The sequence below is a fragment of the Rhinolophus hipposideros genome (genome assembly GCF_964194185.1).
Source record: "Rhinolophus hipposideros genome assembly, chromosome: 22".
NCBI classification, from domain to species: domain Eukaryota; kingdom Metazoa; phylum Chordata; class Mammalia; order Chiroptera; family Rhinolophidae; genus Rhinolophus; species Rhinolophus hipposideros.
In genome coordinates, this window is record NC_138068.1 from 10932758 (window position 1) to 10953074 (window position 20317).

Consider the following 20317-nt stretch of genomic DNA (forward strand, 5'->3'; position numbering starts at 1 on the left):
TGTCACCAGGCCTGTTTCCTGATCTCTGAAATGGAGCATATGTGACAAACCTTGGCATCAGCAGGTAGGGTCAGATAATCACAATAGTGACGCGAAAGTGAGTACAGGTAACACTGCCGATATTTAATACCATCGTTGTGCCTTATCAACTACACTGGCTTTAATTCTTTACTCCCAGGGTCAAAAGCACAGCCCAAGATTAAAGCTCACGTTGATGTCAAGAATTACTCATAATTCTCATTAAAATCACCCATATCTTTAAAACTTTATCTCTATGAAAAACGAGTTTGAAGTTGGAGAAAAGAAATGTTAAACTCTCCTTCAAAATGATATTTGGAGAGAAAATCAGGTACCTCTACATTTATTTTTAAATTTATTTGGGGGATTTTAAGCGTCAAATATACCCAACTCAAATACAAAGGGTTTTAGTAAATCTCTCTTGGGTTGTATAAGAAATACAGGAAAGCATTCATTACAGTGGGTGCAGGCACTTAAATGACAGTGCACGCTGTGAAGAGTTAACTTTTCTAAAAATTTTCAAAATGAACAAAATGTACATACATGACACACAAAGTTTTTACCTGAAAGGTCATGTCTAGTAATAAAGCTCTCAGGGTTTGATGGAAACGCTCTTTCCCCTGTAGTAATGCGGCGTGCCACACAGATCATACAGGATTGCAAATCTACAATAAAAATTTAACCGGTAAGAAATATATACAATCTTTAAATATGTTCAACAGGCGAGTAAGGGCATGAAATTCAGTAAGAAGAATTATAACGATGGAAATTTAAAAAACTACAAGTTTGACTGTTTGCTGAACATCACAAGCATGTGATTGCTCTTACCTTCCCCTTCCTCCATCATAGCTCGTGGCTGAGACAGGGCAAAGCACTGCATGGTTTCATATCTCTGGCGCATTTCAGGACTGGTGTTTATGTCTTCCAGAATATCATGTGGCGTTTTCATCAACATACGGCAATTAAATGTATGGCTTTTTTGTCTCTGGGTCTCATTTGTCCAGGCAACTCCATTAACTTTGGAAAACAAATTGAAAGGAGTTTTGGAAAGCTGACAATTCAGTCTATGATCATCATCAAGAATTCAAGCTGTATTTTCTCCTCACACACGTTCTTCCATAGTTAACGTCTACACTAACATTTCAAGGTGACAACACGAGTTCCCCCTTGTCCAGTTTCAGTTACCCGTGGTCAACCATGGTCCGAAACTATTAAATGGGAAATTCCGGCTTTTTTGTCCGACATCTTAGCGATGCTGCAGTTGCAGCTGCTGCTATCCTAGCTTCGCCATGCCCCCCAAAGACGACAAGAAGAAGAAAGATGCTGGAAAGTCGGCCAAGAAAGACAAAGACCCAGTGAACAAATCTGGAGGCCAGGCCAAAAAGAAGTGGTCCAAAGGCAAAGTTTGGGACAAGTTCAATAACCTACTCTTGTGTGACAAAGCGACGTGACAAACTGTGTAAGGAAGTTCCCAACTATAAGCTTATAACCCCAGCTGTTGTTTCTGAGAGACTGAAGACCTGCGGTCCTCGGCCAGCTCACTTTAGAAGCTCCTTAGCAAAGGGTTTATTAAATTAGTTTCAAAGCACCGAGCTCAAGTAATCTCCACCAGAAACACCAAGAGTGGGACTGCCCCAGCTGCTGGTGAAGATGCATGAAGAACAGGTCCCACCAACTGCACATTTTGTAAAAAACTTTATTAAACAGGGAGGGAGGCAGGGAGGGAGGGAGGGAGGGAGGGAGGGAGGGAGGGAGGGAGGGAGGGAAGGGAGGGAGGGAGGGAGGGAGGGAGGGAGGAAGGAAGGAAGGAAGGAAGGAAGGAAGGAAGGAAGGAAGGAAGGAAGGAAGGAAGGAAGGAAAGAAGGAAGCAAGGAAGGAAGGAAGGACGATCCAGAAATAAACAATTCGTAAGTTTTAAATTGTGTGCCGTCCCACTCCATACTGCCTGGGACATGAATTATCCCTCTGTCCAGCATATCCACGCTGTGTACACTGCCCATCTGTGAGTCACTTAGTGCCTGTTTCAGTTATCACATCGAGTGTCTCACTACTGCAGCTTTTGTGTTCGAGTGACCCTTATTTTACTTAATAATAGCCCCAAAGTGCAAGAGTACTGATGCTGGCAATTTGGATATGCTATGGAGAAGCTATAAAATGCTTCCTTTAAGTGCAAAGGCTATGTATGTACGTATGTGTGTATGCATGTATAGGAAAAAACATAGTATATATAGAGCTTGGTACTATCCGCGGTTGCAGGCATCCACTGTGGAGCTTGGAGCTTATCCCCGTGGATAAGGGAGACTACTATATATAAAATATTGGAATACTTTCAATTTAAACAGAATTCTCACTGTATATTTTGGCCACGTGAAATGTATACCATATTCTAAATTCACCAAGGTCACATTTGAAAATTCTGCCACTTGCCTTTCTACACAAATTTAATGACTCGGTTCCTAAAAGATACAATTTTCTAAGAAATAGTCAAGAAAACATTTTTTTTCAACTTATTTAGAAAATACACATTAAAAACCTACCTGTAGATTTTGGTAAGTTTTTAAGAAAATCCTTTCTGTCTTCTTCATGCAAGATATTGTAGACACTTGTGTTAACCAGGTCCTCTTGCTTATATTGCAGGTATTGTGTGACATTTTCTGACACAAATACAATGTTTCCATCACGATTCACCACAAACAGGAAACCATCCAATGCCTGAAGTGGGATGTGTTAATATTGGGTATTATGGACTGAACTATATTTATATCCCGACCAAAATTCAAGTTGAAGCCCTAACCCTCAGTGTGACTATATTTGGAAACAGGATTTTCAGGAGGTAATTAAGGTTAAATGAAGCCACAAGGACAGGACTCTACCAGGACTTCAATATGACTGGCGTCCTTATAAGAGGAGAGAGACCCCAGGGAAGCACATGCACAGGGAAAAGGCCATGTGAGGACACAGTGAAAAGGCAGCCACCTACAAGCCAAGGAGAGAGGTCTCAGAACAAATCAAGCCTGCCGACAACTTGATCTTGGACTTCCAGCCTCCAGAACTGTAAGAAATCAATTTCTGCTATTTAAGCCACCCAGTCTGTGGTCGTTTCTTATAGTAGCCTTAGCAGATTAAGACACCGGTCTTAGCACTAATCAAATTTGAAAAAACTACTGTTGATTCAGCAATCACTGCAGACAACTGTCAGCCACCATTTATATTAGCATTAGCACCATTACTACAGGGTTTTGTAAAAAATAAAGACAACTTGAAGAAAAGACAAACACAGTTAACATAAAATCTGAATGAATGTCTAATCTAATTTTTGAAGAGTTACATCTTCAAAGCTTTTAAAAATAAGAAAATAATCCTTAGCACTTCCCATTTTTCCGAGTCAAACTACAGGAAGTACACTTCTCTTCAGTGAGAATTTACAAAGAGGAGCTGAAATGACCAACTGAAAAAAGGAGCTGGAGCAAACTAGCTGAAACTAAAAAAGTTGACAAGTAAACTTTATAAAAGGCTCAGACCCTGACTTCAAGTAAGAGAAACATTCTGTAAGGGATATAGGTTAATCATATCTACTTAAGACAACTACTTACAAAATAATGCACATTTTTAAGTCTTAAAAATTCCTCAAGAATAAAAAACTATAGTATGCCATAGGATCGATCAAACAAAAATGCACAAAAAAGTCTGAGCTAAAATATGCCCAAATATTACCTCTGTGAAAGTATGGGTTACCTTTCCTCTCTTGCTTCTTTATATATTTTTGCTTTCTCAGTTTGCAACTACATTTTGCGGAGCACCCCCACTTCCTGTACACAGTACCTGAGTTACATACATTGTAAATATAAGAACATTTACTATCATATTCAGAATACTGAGTTCTGTCTCATAAAAAGAAACATGGCTCGTGCTCTCATTACCTATCCAAAATAACAATTTTTAAGAATCAACACAGCTTACTGGATAGCTAAAACCATGTACTTGCCTGAAGTAAAAGTGGTCCTAAGGAGTCTTTATCAATAACGCCCTGTCCTGTAGAAGACACATCAGCTTTCTGAACATCATCATCACTGGAAATAGTTTTTCCTAAAAAGACAGAAAGCAGTACTACAGATAGCACACATATGAGTAATTGATTAAATCCACCTTCAGAGAGTCCCCAGAACAGACACAGAGACACACATGCACACACGTGTGCATATGCACGTACACATTTCCTAGTAAGAAAATGAGGCTACACTTTTTAGATGTTAAAATGAAATTTCAGTTACCCAGGAGGGCAGAAGGTACCCTTAACTTTCTTTCACTACTAAATGTACTACTATCCCAGGGCTTCCTGGAAGGGAACTAACACGTGACAGGGTAACACTGGCTTTTCTCCAAATCTCTGTTAACGATCTCCGAAATTGCAAAGTTGGTCACTTATTGGTCCATTCCCAGAGGTAACCACAGTTAGTAGCAGTCCCCACCTAAGCAACAAGGTAACAAAACGGCAAATGTAAACAGTTAACAAGTTCCTTCTAAACAATTTGAGTGTTTTTCTTACTTTGTATTACCTTGCTCTTTTATTTGACGAATCTGTCTTACTGTTTCCTTTAAAATTGCACATTTATCTGGTTTGACATTGAAATTGTCAATATCACTAAGGTTAGCAGATATCAGTTCAGCCAATTCTTCAATATATTTACTCTCCTGCTCCCGTCTCCACTTTTCACCACTGCAGGTAAGACTAAGAAGAGGAGGGGGGAGAAAAAGCCATGAATAAACCTATCAGGAAAGAGCCGTGAGCAGAATCAGTCCCTTCACAACATCATTATGTCCATATGTAAACAAACTAAATTCAGCCAATAGAAACTATCAGAACTTTGTTTTAGAAAAGTAGTAGAATACAGCAGAAATTCATGCAAACCTAAACTCAAGTCCACCTTTTTGTTAGTGGGCAGTTAGTCTCAGTTTCATCCTCTGGAAATTGGGGATAAATACAGTCTTTACCTCATATGGACAGTAAAACAACAAATAATAAAAAACAGTGGTAGTTATTATAGTTATTAAGGACGAGGTTTTACAAATTGTTTTTATTCTGCAACCATCACATTAAAATTCAAATGATACTGACCTTGGAAAATACTAAAAAGGCTGTACAGAATATTACTGCATAAAATGCAGTATTTTATTTCTATTTTTTGAACGTCTAACTTCAGTCAGGAAAAGAATGATGAAACTTCACAAATGCCAGAAATCAACTAATAACATGTTCTTAAAGGATCTTAAAGATTCTTATTTATAACAACTTTGGTTCTCTATTCCTAATTCCTCCCTCTTCTGTTGAAATGCTTCTTACCACAGACTGTTAGTATAATATTCTCGCTTCTATCTGAATCCACGATAAAGCTTCTACTACATCACAAGGATGTCCATCTCATCGCTGTACCACTCTATTTACTATAAAGCAAAATAATAGTATTTAAGCAAAGGTAAAACCCAAAAAATCTAACCAGAGAATGTAAATAACAGAAAGTTGAAATGTTTTCTTTAAACCAAAAACTACAGGCACAGGAAGGAGATCTTGATGAAGCATCAGGAAATAAACTGCCTACCCTTGTCCGGGGGTATCACACGGCAATTTGCGTTTTCGTGAATCTGGGAGCAGTGGATCCAAGGAGTTTTCTCCTAATCCGCTCATCGTGAATATACATCAGCAACTAAGAAGGAATAACAATCAGATAAAAACATTATAAAATATCTGTGACTCTATAAAGGTGCTATATGCCTGAATGACTGAATCTTGTAATTCAGAACTACTTTCCCTAAATGGTTAGCTAATTCTCAGTATTCTGTATCATACACGAGTATTCTTAAGACAACTTCAAAGTCCATATTCCAGTTTAAATATGCAGGATATCCAACCCCAAGGAAGAAGTGTTTCTCAAGTCCTACGAAAAATGTGTACATTAATATCTCACAAAGAATTAGGCATCGTCTTCACATTTAACAAAAAAAAGAGACTGCCAACTCTTCCACTGATAAAATGTTAAATTTTATTTATACTCAAGTAAGCACAAGAGCTTATCATTTGGTAAGAAGTGTTCAAACGATAAAAGTCTAAATTACTTCAGGCCATTTTCAAGGTAGTACATTTTTTCCATTAGATCATTTCATTAATATTTATCATCCAGTATGTTTTTTCTTCTGTTACTTCAAAATAAACCTAGACTGTGTAAATAACATGTGAACTCCACTACATTCTGCTTAGAAAATAAATGTACAACAATAAAATTCCAGAGGGAAGGGGGGATTTTGACAAGATCCACAAAGCAACAATTATTTTAATATTAACTGATGGAAACAATATGCTTTGGTTAAAGTTTCATTGATAAAGAAAATTAATGTAGGGTACTTCTTGCTGAAAAAAAAAGCAGATTTTAACACTCAGTAGCTCATAATCTTACGACATCTACTAAGCCTTCAACTTACTAAGAATTTTGTTTACCCTCAACTCTTGCTTAGGAAGGCAATCATTGTTCTAAGGAATTCCAAGTCAACCAAGAAGTTCAAACATTCCAAACTATTTTTTCTTAACATGTTAAAATGTATCTTGCATTCCCTATCTATTTTATATAAAATATATATTAAATGACAAAAATTCCACTAGGTGGCACAATGCTACCAGGTAGGGACATTAAATAAAAATGCACAATTTCATACAAGATGCTAATCAAAAAATATGTAGCTCTAAAAAAAAAATCAAAATCACATGATCATTAATCAGTTCTACATTATAAAACAGTCTTTACAGATGCTCCAGGTATGAAATAAACACCAACAAAATTCATTCTACCTGTAATTTTGGTAGTAAAATAAAGACCAAAAAGCTGAGCTGTTTTGAAGACTTGGTGGGGGGTTATTTTCTCACAGTATAAGTTAAAATAAAGGAGAGAAAAGAACTTAAAATAACTTTGATTAACAATGGCTCAATGTTATGATTTTAAAGCATACTCAGAATATAATCCAACCACAACAGAAGCCTTTTCAAGCCCAATACCACAGTACAGAAAAGGACTAAAATGGACTTTTTATGAAATCAGAAGACAAAGCCCCAAAATATATTCAATCTTTCAATATAAACTCAATTGTGTAGACCCTTGAGCCATTTTTACAATTATCCTCCTTGTCTAAAATGTTTCTACTGAAGAATTCTATGCTATACTACTTAAATATATTAATAAGACGATGTATACTTTAAGCTTCCGGTTGTCCCTCAGTATCCACATGGGGCTGGTTCCAGGACCCCCGTCAGACACCCAAATCCATGGAGGCTCAAGTCCCTTACATAAAACAGCACAGAACAATGCCTACCATCTGTCTGCCATGGACACCCCACCACGGAGAGAAAATACTGTTGGATGCAAAACCCATGGATACGGAGGGTCAACCATACAGTTAAGCAACAGAGTCTATTTCAAATACAGAATATTCAAATACAAATTACTTCAAATACAGACTAGTAGCAATTCTGAATTACTTCCAATGCTATCAAAAATCTAATGTAAGAAGTAGATCCATGATAAACCAGATTTAAAATGAGCAAGAATCTTACAGCAACTGAACAGAATTTCTCCTGTGAAAACTATACGCCTCTCCATACATCACAATCAAGCTATGATACATGTTTAAGCTTAGACAAACAGAATACAACAAAATGCTAGAAAACGAACATTCCTAACTTGAATCCAAGCTCAAAAGCAGCAAAGAATTACACTTGCCAGCTCCAAGGGCACGAGCATGTCATGTGTGGCTTAGCAGCACTGACTAGCTTTCCTTTGGGTCATCTGCAGTTAAGACAGGAGGGTGAAACCTTGATTGTGCACAACAAACCGGCCAGATGCACAAGGATACAGGAAGTACTTACTCCCTGTCCAAAAGGAAGAGATATCAATCAACAATGCTCGTGTCACTAGGTGAGCAAGAAGTTATTTGGTGGGGGCCTAAGTCAAGGCACGGGCCATGACAAAATGGGGAGACAGGCTACCCAGTAAATCTTAATTGGCATAGAGACCAATTAAAATATTTCACTTTTCCTAAATTAGTAAGGGAGAGAGAAGGGGATAACTTTTGGGGCAGTACAGTGCTGGGCATAGTGCATATCGTATGCAATATTTTACAGCAACTCTCCAAGGTATGTATTATTATTCCCATTCTGGAGGTAAGGAAATAGCTGTATAACTTTCTACTAGATCACATAGAGATACTAGATGGCAGAGCTGGAACTAAAATGTTTTCAAACTTTATAACCAACAACAACAAAAATGTATCAAATGTTCCTGGGGTATTTTATCCCCCTACACACACACTCCAAAAAAATAACAATTTATACTGATGAATCACCCCATCTCCAACAAGTTAACCAGAAAAATCTCTCAGCTCTTCCATGAGAACACTGAGAAACTGTTACACCCAGGGGTAGGGGCGCTCAGGATTAGGGGCGCTCAGGATTAGGGACGGGGGAAGGGGTTGCTCAAGTTTAACAGGTACTAAATGCTGCCAGTGCTCTCAAGCCCCTAAAAACTAATCATTACAAGTCACCAGATAAACTGCCCTCTGAAGTGGTCTAATATTAAACATGACCCTTATTTCCACTTGAGATGAACAGTCAGTGGCTCACACAGAAAAAAAAAAAAAAACACAGCTTGAGATGAGAAAAGCACAAACCATATACCCTAAAACAGTGTTGTCAAGTATTTTTATTCTTGGGTTTTGTAAGATTAAACGCTGGGGCCAAGAACTCTTTGACTATCCCACCAGTAATTTAGTTTATCTGTCAAGCTTGTTTGCCCAACATATACAGGTATAATTAATATGCTAAATAGGGGGTTGTTTCTGGGTGTTTCCTGAGAATCAGAGTAACTTAAGGAAAATTTATAAACAACTGTGGATTTGAATTGATTTACTGAAAACTGCTTGAAGCACTAGAACCTTCAGAGACTGCTCAAGTCAATTAGAAGAAAAAATGCTCTTGGGAAAAAAAATCATGAGACATTCATACAAAGAACTACCCAAAACTTCCAACTGACACTCTTACTCAAGACACTTTCGTATATAGTCACCACTATTAGTCTGAAGGCTTAATCCTACACGATCATATTTTCTAAAATAACAAAGGTTTTATTTCAATCGATTGTGCAGCTCCGAGAGATCCAGAACCATGGAGGGAAGAACTGAACGAAATATATATGTAACCTGCGTATTTTTAGGGGCAAAAGAAGAAACAAGTCCATAAACAAGGAACCGCTATGAAAGCTTCCTCATCAACCAAACGACTCTTCCAGAGAATATCTTCTACCTTTATGTTTCAGTTCAGCCCTGGTAAAAAGAAGAGCTGAAAAGAGACTGGGGCCTTTTCACGAAGATGGCGCCGAAAGCGAAGAAGGAAGCCCCTGCCCCTCCCAAAGCCGAAGCCAAAGCGAAGGCTTTGAAGGCAAAGAAAGCCGTCCTAAAAGGCGTCCACAGCCACAAAAAAAAGAAGATCCGGACGTCACCCACCTTCCGAAGGCCCAAGACACTGCGGCTCCGGAGGCAGCCTAAATACCCCCGGAAGAGCGCTCCCAGGAGAAACAAGCTTGACCACTATGCTATCATCAAATTCCCCCTAACTACCGAGTCGGCCATGAAGAAGATAGAAGACAACAATACACTTGTGTTCATTGTGGATGTCAAGGCCAACAAGCACCAGATCAAACAGGCTGTGAAGAAGCTCTATGACATTGACGTGGCCAAGGTCAACACCCTGATCAGGCCTGATGGAGAGAAGAAGGCATATGTTCGGCTGGCTCCTGACTACGATGCTTTGGATGTTGCCAACAAAATTGGGATCATCTAAACTGAGTCCAGCTGGCTAATTCTAAATACAAACGTTTTTCACTGTAAAAAAAAAAAAAAAAAAAAAAAGAAAAGAGACTGGGGGAAGCAAAAGAGGGGAACACAGTTTCAAATAAAAACTAACTGGCAATATCCTTCTGTTTTTGTTGTTGATTACCTGTTACGTTTAGTAGGATACAGTACAAACCACCTAATGCAATCCATATGTCAATTTAATTCCCTTTCAGCTCACACATTTGCATGCCCAGAACTATTTTAGGTAGAGGAAGTAGAGATGAATGACACCACACACTGCTAGAACTCTCAGGCTAGCAGAAAAGGAAAACATATAAACAATTATAATAGCATAACTTGGTAAGTGTTAAAATGAATGTACTGTAACAAAGTGTCCTGAGAACACATCTGATAGGAAACCTACCAGCCTATAGGGTTTTGTTAAAAAAGAGAAAAAGTGTATAAATGTCGCCTACAATAAACTACCTTGGTGCAGATTTTTCTCAGGAAATGGTATAATCTCAAGTCTTGGTTATTATTTTCCTCTCTCTTTAGTTTATAATGCCACAAATTTGGAAAGGGGCTACCAGAGAGCAACAAAGTAAAACATTCTATTTTTAATATGTAAGCTGAGATGAAAAGCATCCTAATGTAAATTAACAACCCATTTATCTACAAGGTTTCATTTCTCTCTTCTTCCTTCGTATGTCTGGCTTTTCATTCTCAATCAACAGTATGACCCCAAAAGCCCTTCACATTTACACTCCAGTTTAAACCTGATGAAGTTGAACTCAAACACAAACTCCCCAGAGGCTCTGGTACCAGAACTGGGCATACCAATTAGCTACGGCAGGTGTTGGCTGCAACTGGAAGCTTGTTGCCAAGAGACTTCTCAACCTCTACGTAAGAACAGAGGTGAAGTTCACAAATATATGCTGTGCAGAGGAAGTTCAGCAAGCCAATTCCATCTAAACCATATTATCCTCTCCTGACAGCATACTAACTGGCCAGGTAAGTCTTTAGTTGTTTTAAAGATTACACTGCCTCCTACAAGTTAATAATACAATGAATCTATGTCATACATAAGAACAGACCTAAACTGGAGCTTCATAAACCTGATTTCGGCTTCATTCTACACAACATAATACCTGTCATACTTCTTCCTCAACCACCACCACCATAAGCAGCCCCCCAAATGACCTATGCTAAGAGATTCTGACAAAGGATGATCACTGAAATATTTATTTTGTTTTTAACCTTAAGTCATTAATTTTAAATTTCCTCTTCATCCCTCTTCTATCTAGAATACTCCTGACTCATCCTTTAAGATCAAGCTCAACTGTCACCTCTGGTAAAACCATTCCCAACTCTTCCAATTAGAAAAATTCTTCCCTTCTTTATCCTCATCAGTTTTCATACTTTATTACAACATTTTACAACAATACTCTACTCTTGTTCACTTTTCTGTCTCCATTTTCTACATGTAAGCTTTAAACTATTATACAAACTTGTATAAGACTATTTTACTACAAATTCTTGTCTTTCTTTTTCACTACTACCACCATTCTCCCTTATTCCTTTTTCTAACTCCAATTCTTTCTCCTTCTCATCCCATTAAGCTGTATGTACTTCTGATCAATTCAACAATCTTCCTAAAATTAGAGAAGCTTCATGGGGGTGGACAGGGACCAAAGTACTTTGTAGAACATTTCTGCTTCTTTCTGAGATGTAATCTTCACTTGGGTATTTCCATTCCAAAAAATATAGTGACTGCAAGGCGCCTTTTAAAATAAAACTCAAGTGTGTGAATCCTTCCGCTGGTTTACTATGATACAATGAAAAGATAATGGGGATTCGTTGGAATCAAACTTGAGGGCTGAACTGAATCTCATTTCAGTAAAAGGTAAGCCTCTTGTCACCTGTAAAAAGCTTATCACCTGTAAAAACTGGGTATAATCACACCTCGCATATTCATGTTTATTGTGAGGATGAAAAGCAATTCAAAGCAAGCAACTGGCATAGGAAATAATGGCGATCCCTCCAAGGTACACAATACCAAAAACAAAGATGTATGCTGAGCAACACTAAATTTGCTCTCATTTGAAAAACAAATTGCTACAAATAACCCATATGGCAACAAATTAAAAAGATTCAGACAAATTAGGCAGAACTATTCAGGCTAACCTCGACTTACAGTTAGCTGACTAGAATTCAAAACAATTTCCTACTGAAATAATGTGGTGAGTTGCAGCTAGGAGTTAACATAATGCCATGAAAACAGAATAAAACTATTGTACTATTGTCACTGATATCTGTGTTAAGCTAAACAAGTATAATTAAAAAATAAGTGGGCACCTTTTAGATTTTGAAGAGGACATCCAAGCATCTTCAACAGTACTAGGTAAAAAGCACACAATGCTGGTTCTTTATGATTTCTTTTTACTTCTAAATTTGTGGTTTAATTTTTCTTTGTTAGATATAAATATCTCTTCATCAAAAGTACTGTTTATACCTAAGGTTGACCCTTGGCACATAATGAAAATACAATCAACAGTGAGAGGGGAAAAAAGAAAAACAAAGTTTTTAGCTCCCTTGAGGTAAGTAAAGCACTAGGTTAAGATAAGCAGTGGGGGGACTGGCCCAGTGGCTCAGTTGGTCGTAGCCCGTCCTTTCAACCACAAGGTTGCCGGTTCTACTCCCACAGGGGATAGTGGGCAGCGCCCCCTGCAACTAACAACGGCAACTGGACCTGGAGCTGAGCTGCGCCCTCCACAACTAAGAGTGACAGGACAACTTGACTTGGAAAAAAAGTCCTGGAAGTACACACTGTTCCCCAATAAAGTCCTGTTTCGCCTCCCCAATAAAATCTTTGGAAAAAAAAAAAGATAAGCAGTGGGGAGTTCAGGTTGGGGGGTAATGTGGAGCGCAGAAATAAAATCTGATATAAATATAATTAATAAGCAATAAAGATGTAAAGGAGAGATGGTCACAACATGTACCCCATTTTCTCCTAATCCATTCTTTCTATCTGCCTCAGAGGAGAAAGATATTAGAAGAAATGTTAAAACTTCAAAGCGACAACAGTAGCCACCTGGTAACCAAGTGACAGAGAGCAGGAGAGCTGTTCTAGGAAGTGGCACTAAGCAAGCAATGAGATGCTACAGGGAATGAGAACTGGGAGTCAACTGCAAAACAGATAGCTTCAGCGCCAGTGTTTGCAGAGTGAAAAACAAAGTAACAAGGCACTTTCCCCGACAGTACCGCCATCAGCCCTGTCCACCAATATCAAAAACCTAAAGAAACTACAGTGGGTTTACTTGTGATGGGAACATTACAAAAATTAACAATGTGGAAATGTAAGCTGATAAAGCACTTTGAATTAATTTTTCAAAGGAAAGGTAGTGAGGATGGAAGAGAAAGAGTCAGGTATATCAAAGGGAAAACACGTCTTAGCTAGGTTGGAGCAGATGGTCCCTAACTCTCGCAACCCGACATGGCAAGTGTGACTCATAAGACTTCCTGAGTGGGTCATCATATTTACTGCAGGTTGGTCTATGGCTCAGTCCTTGCTGTTTCCACTGTGTTGGTTTTTCTTTTTTTCCTTTCTTTTTCTGACTTCACAGCTTGTTCCTCTTCAGAAATTGTAATACTACTCAGCCTACATAACTTTAAATTCAAAAGAATCTCTTTTTTTAAAAATCATGTTCCATATCCCTAGAAGTTACATGTCTGGTAACAGAATTTCTCTTTTCAAATAAATCCCCAAAAGTCATTATCAATTTCAGAACGACAATATATAATGAATGAGAAGATACACGTGTGTATCAAAGTCCAAAAAGAAAATAAGAAAGCACTCTTAATGTCATTTACCTGTTAAAGGGCGGGGTAGCGCTGGTAGAAATGTTAAAAAGTATTAACAATTGAACAATTAACAATTGAACCATAACCTCAACTGCCTATTCCCCTTCAAAATTACAGCTACTACACTATGTAGAGCTAAAAATCTGTGCCTCTAGATCATGACTGTTGCAGGGGAGAAATTTTTAACAAGCAAGAATGAAAAATAAAAAAAACACTGAAGAATAGGACAAAAAAAAGCATCATTCAAATAATTTAAAATACAGCACAGCTTGGTTTTTCTGTTGCCGTTAAAGGTCAGTTTCATGATTCATGAGTTTAAAGAGCTTCCTTCTGAACTTCGTAAAACCTGCCTGTGCGTGCCTAGGAAATGAAACTGAGGGGCCACGCATTATTGCTAGAGACTATCGGAGGCAAAAATTTAATTATGAACTCTTGTAAAATCATTCATACAAGTAAACTGGTTAAAACCAAAACTGACTTCAGCAAGTGTCTTAAGAGTGGTCACTCATTACTAGGAATGTAATGTACAACATGACTACAGTTAACAATGCTGTATGAGAAATAGGAAAGTTGGTAAGAGAGTAAATTCTAAGAGTTCTCATCACAAGGAGAAATTTTTTTGTCTTTTTATAGTATCTATGTGATATGATGGATGTTAACTAAACCTACTGTGAAAATCATTTCACAATATATGTAAATCACACCATAATGCTGTATGCCTTAAACTTATACAGTGATCCACGTCAATTATTTCTCAATAAAACTGGGGGAAAAGGTTTTTTGAAGAGTGATCCCTCTTCAACATACTGAGTTATCCACATAGACAAAGAAGATCGAATTTCCTATGCCACGTGCTTGGGATGAACTGGTGATGAAAATAGACAAGGTTTTTTGCCTTCAAAGGGCTGATGACCCAGTGTCAGGATCAATAAACTCGTAAATATAGAATCACAAAACATATTTTGTGCTATAAAAGGTCTCCACTGAAAATTCATTTTTGATCTGTAATTCAAAAGCAGGAACAACTGAGAACCAGACATAGTACACAATGTTATACAATTGCTCCAAATCCTGACTTTCTGCAATTTGATTCTTACTACTAAGAGAGAGATCCAGATTAAGGACAACTGCAAGTCCTTGAAATTTGGCCAAATTTTCTGGTTAGCTCAGGCCCCCTTCTTGTTTAAGCAGGACTGAACAGAGACAGCTGTAGCAGGAAATGGATGTGCCACAGGGCAACAAATACATACAGCAAGGAGGAAGGTTTAAGTCAAACAGCTAGTACTAGGCTTTCAACCAAATTCACCAGTTCAGTGCTGCTCAACCTTTTTGACATCAGGATTCCTTTACCTCTCAAAAAATTAGAAACCCCAAAAATCTTTTGCTATTTGGGTTGTATCTATCAATATTTACCATATTATAAATGAAAATTTAGAAATATTAAAATAGTACTTCATTTTGTAATAAGCCCATTATGTGCTAACATAAATAATCTTATGAAAAATAATTTTTCTAAAACAAAACAATTCATTGAGAGAGGTGTCATTGTTTTACATATTTATAAGCCCTATGTCTGACTTAATAGACAGCTGGATTCTCTTATCTATTTCTCCAATGAATCTGTTGGAATACATTATTTTGGTTAAAACATATGAAAAAAAATCCAGCCTCGAGGAGACATGTACTTGTAAAAGGAAGGACTATTTCAATAGCCTTTTACAAATAATTATAGATAATTTTCCTTGATGTTATGCTAAAACTCGACAAGTGGTACTTTCTTAAAGGTTAGTTGCAAAGTCAACTCTGAAACCATATCAATGAACTTTCATGCTGTTACGCTGAAATATACTGACCCGCCTTGCACTCTGAACAAATCTCTTACCCAGGCATGGTTCTGTAACATCCAACACTGTCATCTGGATAACACTGGCTCACTGATGAAGCAGATTTTCAAATACTGATACATTTCATTATACACTACCAGAAACTCCACATTAATATCACCATCCATCTCATCCAAAAAGTCTTTTGAGTACAGAGAAGCTGTCACACTAGTGATGGAAGATTCAAATTTACCAAGGTCATAATTTTCACTTGAAAACTCAAATTTTATCACTGTCAACAAATACCATCGTAAGTTTTCCTTGAAGTGATAGGTTCACCTTGCTCACTTTTAAGGAACTGTCAGCCAAAATTCAAGTTTCAATAATGATACTTTTTGAGTCATTCTTTCAAGTAAAAATGGTATTCCATGAAAAAAGTGGCCAGTCCAGTACACAAGCCAAATAATTGCACAGGTGCTTTACCCCAAGACAGTCATCGTTATTTGATAGGCAGAAATGCTTTCTGCATGTTTTCCATTCTCACTAGACGGAATATTAAAAACACAGTATTCAAAAGGCAAGATTTAATGAAATAAGCAAATTTTGCTGCTTTATCAAGGACAATCCCAAGGGGGAAGTGGGTGGGTTTTTCTTCTTTGACTGTATAGCAGTGAAGAACATAATGACGACTGGTACAGTCTGGTGGGGCCCCTGCCTTAATTCACATTAAGATGCCAGCAGTTTCATGGACCACTGGCTTTTACACCATCAGTGCAAACCTCCACAGATGAAAATGGCAAGTAACACATTACTATAAAAACAGTTTTAACTATGTGGACCCCATAAAAGGTTCTCAGGGAATCCCAAGGGTCCCTGAATCTCACTTTGAGAACCACTAGACTAGACTCAGGTTGGGATTGAGGGTTTGAAACTGGTATGACTTCTCCAAGATCCTCTACATTCCTTTTTTTTTTGGTTGTCAAATGATCTTTAATTGCAATATTTTCGTTTGTAGTTCTTCATTAGCCAGGCATCCCATGGCACCACTGCTGATGGGGTCTATGATATCATAAGGGTGGCAGCCATCAACACTGCAGCCCACACTGTGCGGACCCCAACATCTCGCCAGTAGTTCCAGAGAGTTCTCCAGGTAAAAGATCGGTGCGGCAGCTGACAATCTCATCAAAATGATTATTTCCACTGTGCTTACCGGTTTTTTGCTTTTTCTTGTCCCTTGGCGGTTGAGGGCTCTGAGGATCCGGACAGAGGCAGACGGTACCACCTCAGTCCGGGCCTGCCTGTTCTGAATGGTTAGTTTCACTGTCATCCTCAGATCCTTCTGATCACCAGTTGCTTTGGCAATGTCATCACCAAACTATTTTGGAGACAGACCCAGCAGGCTGATCTTGGGGGTCAGGCAGACGTGGCAGCGACGTCCCCACCAGTGCACCTCAGGTATACGACTTTGATCTCTCTGGGGTTGAACTTCCACGACATGGTGGAGGCGCCTGCTGTGGGATGAACCCGATCCGGGACGACTGAAGGAAGGAGAACTTTGGCCTCCTCTACATTCATTTCATAAACATTTTAGTGTCCACTATTCACAGGCCTATACAGATGCTCAAGTACCATGGGGCTACATCCCAATAATCCCTTCATTAGTTGAAAATATCTTTAGTCAAAAATGCATTTAATATACCTCACCTGCCAAACATCACAGCTCAGCCTCGCCTAATTTAATGCTCAAAACACATTAACTAGCCTAGAGTTGGGCACAATCACCTAACAAAATGATTCCACTGTGGAGTATCGGTACTTTACCCTTGAGATTGAGGCGCTGATGGGGAGTTATAGCTCAGCATCATGAGTACCATATATCACTGGCCCCAGAAAAGATCAAAATTCAAAGTACATTTCTACCAAGTACACATCGCTTTTGCAACATTCTAAAGTCGAAAAATCTTAAGTTGAACCACAGTAAAGTTGGGGACCATCTGTATAAATAAACCATGTTGTGAGATCAAAAGAACAGAGGACTTCCTGAAAGAATGACGTAGCGGTTTATTGCTTTCAACCCAACATACTCTCCCCCCCTTATTCCAAATACAGTAATAAGAAAATATATTTTGCATTAATCTATAAAGACACAGACATGCTCAAACATAACAAAGTCTTTGGTCCAAAACATAGAGCAAACATACAGCAATTAAGTCATGACTCCACGAACCCACTCAGTTGTAGGACCAGAAACTAGCAAAGGCAGGAAATCAAATCATGCACAAGATAACAGCACCCAGGCTCACGTGTAGAAAACGAACAAAAAATTCCTGAAAGGAAGGTGGTAAAAAGCTATTATTAATAGCTAGTTAGTGATTATATCAAACTGTCACATGCAATTGAAGAAAGGGTAACACATATAAAACCTGGGTCATGCACATCTCTGATACCGTGATTAATACTTCAGAATAGAATCTTGAACCTAGACTGAAGGTATGGTACAAATGGGTGAAGTCAACAAAAACAGAGCTAGGGGTGCCAGGAGCAAGGAAAGGGGATATATAGAAGGCGCCAAAAGAAAGGAAAAATAAATTTCCCACTCAAGATGCAAATCATAAACTAAAATTCCCAAGTGTATCTGAAAACTGAGCTACCCTGTTTCCCCGAATATAAGACCTAGCCAGACAATCAGCTCTAATGCATCTTTTGGAGCAAAAATTATATATATTAGTTGTATTATATTAACTATATATTATATTATATTATTATATTGATTATATTTATTATATTTATTATATTATTATATTTATTATAGTAAAATAAGACCGGGTCTTACATTAATTTTTGCTCCAAAAGACACATTAGAGCTGATTGTCTGACTAGGTCTTATTTTCGGGGAAACACGGTATATCAAAAAAATGAAATCTGCCTCTGTAATTACAAAGTAACTACATCTGCCATACAGATAAATTCAGAAAACAATGTAGTATTTGTGTGTTTTCTAACTCCTATATTACCTGAATAACTTAAGCAAATTGCCTAAACCTAGGAGGAGAGTAAAGATGTCTTTTGGGAAATACTAAATTCTCAAAAATGCTATGGTCTACAAATAAAGTTTTGGTAGTGGTCTTACACTGTTCTTATGTAAACACTTCCAATATTTTCTTTAAACCTCTCTGATACTGTATATTTCTCTGTCAAAAGAATTTATAGAAACAGTACCTTTTATTAGAAATGGTATGGGTCACAACTGACTATGGACGATTTCTTCTTTGGAAATTCATGTTAAAATTCATAATTAATTGCTCCACAATTTTTTAAGATAATAAAGACATCTGCAATTTAACCAGCCTAAATTTAAAATTCCTTTTACTATTCATCATTCTTAATAAAATGGCTTCCTTTTCAACTGTCAAAAGGAAAATGGAAAGAAATGGAACTCAGGCTTCTTATATATTTCGAATGAAATTAGGAGAGAGGTATTTAATGAGACAGCCACGATGTATATGGTACCTTCACACCACAAAACAGGCTTTATCTAAAGCTCAAGTGAAAACTCATACACACACAAAATTAACTTACTTCCCAGAGCCTTATACGACTGAATTGCGCCTAAAAATGGAAAGATAGTAGGATTACAGCTGTGCATGGCCAGTTTATCTTCTGAAGTCAAAGCATGTCTCCTGTTACCTCGCAGCAAGTCAGTGTGACGTGCATATCAATATATCAAAGGGTTGCAGTATCTGAAACCCACACCAACCATAAAAAGGTGTTATTTTAATTAACAAGTTTGCCAACACATTATGTACTTTGCAGTTTTATTCCAGAATTCTTTTAAATTATCACAATCTAATTTTTAAGAAAATTTTAAAAGGCTAAGAACAAAGACTAAAAATCACGCAATTCCCATTCTCTTTATGTCACTCTCCAGTAAAATAGCTCTATAAAAATCTTTTCCAACAGAAAAGCAATATACTAAAAAAAAAAAAAAAAAAAAGAAAAGCAATATACTAGTAGTTGATTCAGGAAAAATAATTTCTATAACTCAGTTTTCTACATTAGGGCCAATTTTTATATAACAGGGCAATAAAAGAAATGCTAAATCACACACTGTGTAATAAGAATGCTACCTGGAATACATGCCTTTTTTGTAATAATTTTTAGTTGTAATAATTCAGGTACATTTTTACTTGTAATAATTTAAAAACTGTAAAAGAAAAAATTCTACAGAAGTGAATTAAATATCCTAAACTGTTGATCTTTGTGTACTCACAAAGTATAGTCACGTAGTATGCTTGTGTCCTCACACAGTATGAGGTTAATATATGAAGCTCATTAAAGATTGATAGTTTCATTGATACATGATGGAAAATATATTTAGATCTTAGAAACATATGTTGACCACGTGTGCACATGCAAAGCTTTCAAAGTTACTTTAAAATGTGAAAATGAGTAAGGCTCCTGTTATTCTTGATAAATGTCAGCTGTCATGCACTCATGCCCAATACGTACTATTTTTCACAAAGCAGAGTCCTAGAAAAGGCAATTTTGAATTCATGTAATGGTTATACATGGCAAATTCTATTCAAGGTCAGAAGTTTAGAGGTTTTCAATATCAACTTCAATTATATGTTAAATATTACACAGATTCAAAAACATATTCTTATTAAAACAGTTGTTGGAAACAAAGACAGAATCATAAGAAAGTAATTACTCTAAAAGTTTGGCACAGGAGAGAGAGGGCCATT

The 20317-nt window shown here is 37.4% G+C and overlaps 2 protein-coding genes and 2 pseudogenes across 8 annotated transcripts in view; 2 read left to right on the plus strand and 2 right to left on the minus strand.

Moving 5' to 3' along the window:
* NCOA3 (nuclear receptor coactivator 3) overlaps positions 1-20317 on the minus strand; it is a 95135-nt gene that overhangs the window by 18363 nt on the left and 56455 nt on the right. For all 5 annotated transcript variants that reach the window (XM_081033547.1, XM_081033549.1, XM_081033548.1 and 2 more), the window contains 6 exons: positions 5616-5720; positions 4575-4747; positions 4004-4104; positions 2556-2730; positions 847-1035; positions 582-683 (listed from right to left, as the gene is read on the minus strand). In XM_081033547.1, coding sequence (XP_080889673.1) covers positions 582-683; positions 847-1035; positions 2556-2730; positions 4004-4104; positions 4575-4747; positions 5616-5701 — 826 coding nt within the window. In that variant the 5' untranslated portion in view covers positions 5702-5720. The remainder of the gene's footprint in view (positions 1-581; positions 684-846; positions 1036-2555; positions 2731-4003; positions 4105-4574; positions 4748-5615; positions 5721-20317) is intronic.
* On the plus strand, positions 1308-1676 carry LOC308490915 (small ribosomal subunit protein eS25-like; annotated as a pseudogene). Its single transcript has one exon. The product of its transcript is annotated as a small ribosomal subunit protein eS25-like (transcript).
* LOC308490945 (large ribosomal subunit protein uL23) lies at positions 6353-9941 on the plus strand. Its single transcript, XM_081033745.1, has one exon. The coding sequence runs from the start codon at positions 9425-9427 to the stop codon at positions 9893-9895; it is 471 nt and encodes a 156-aa protein (XP_080889871.1). The 5' UTR covers positions 6353-9424; the 3' UTR covers positions 9896-9941.
* LOC308490744 (large ribosomal subunit protein uL11-like) lies at positions 16552-17069 on the minus strand (annotated as a pseudogene). The gene has a single exon. The product of its transcript is annotated as a large ribosomal subunit protein uL11-like (transcript).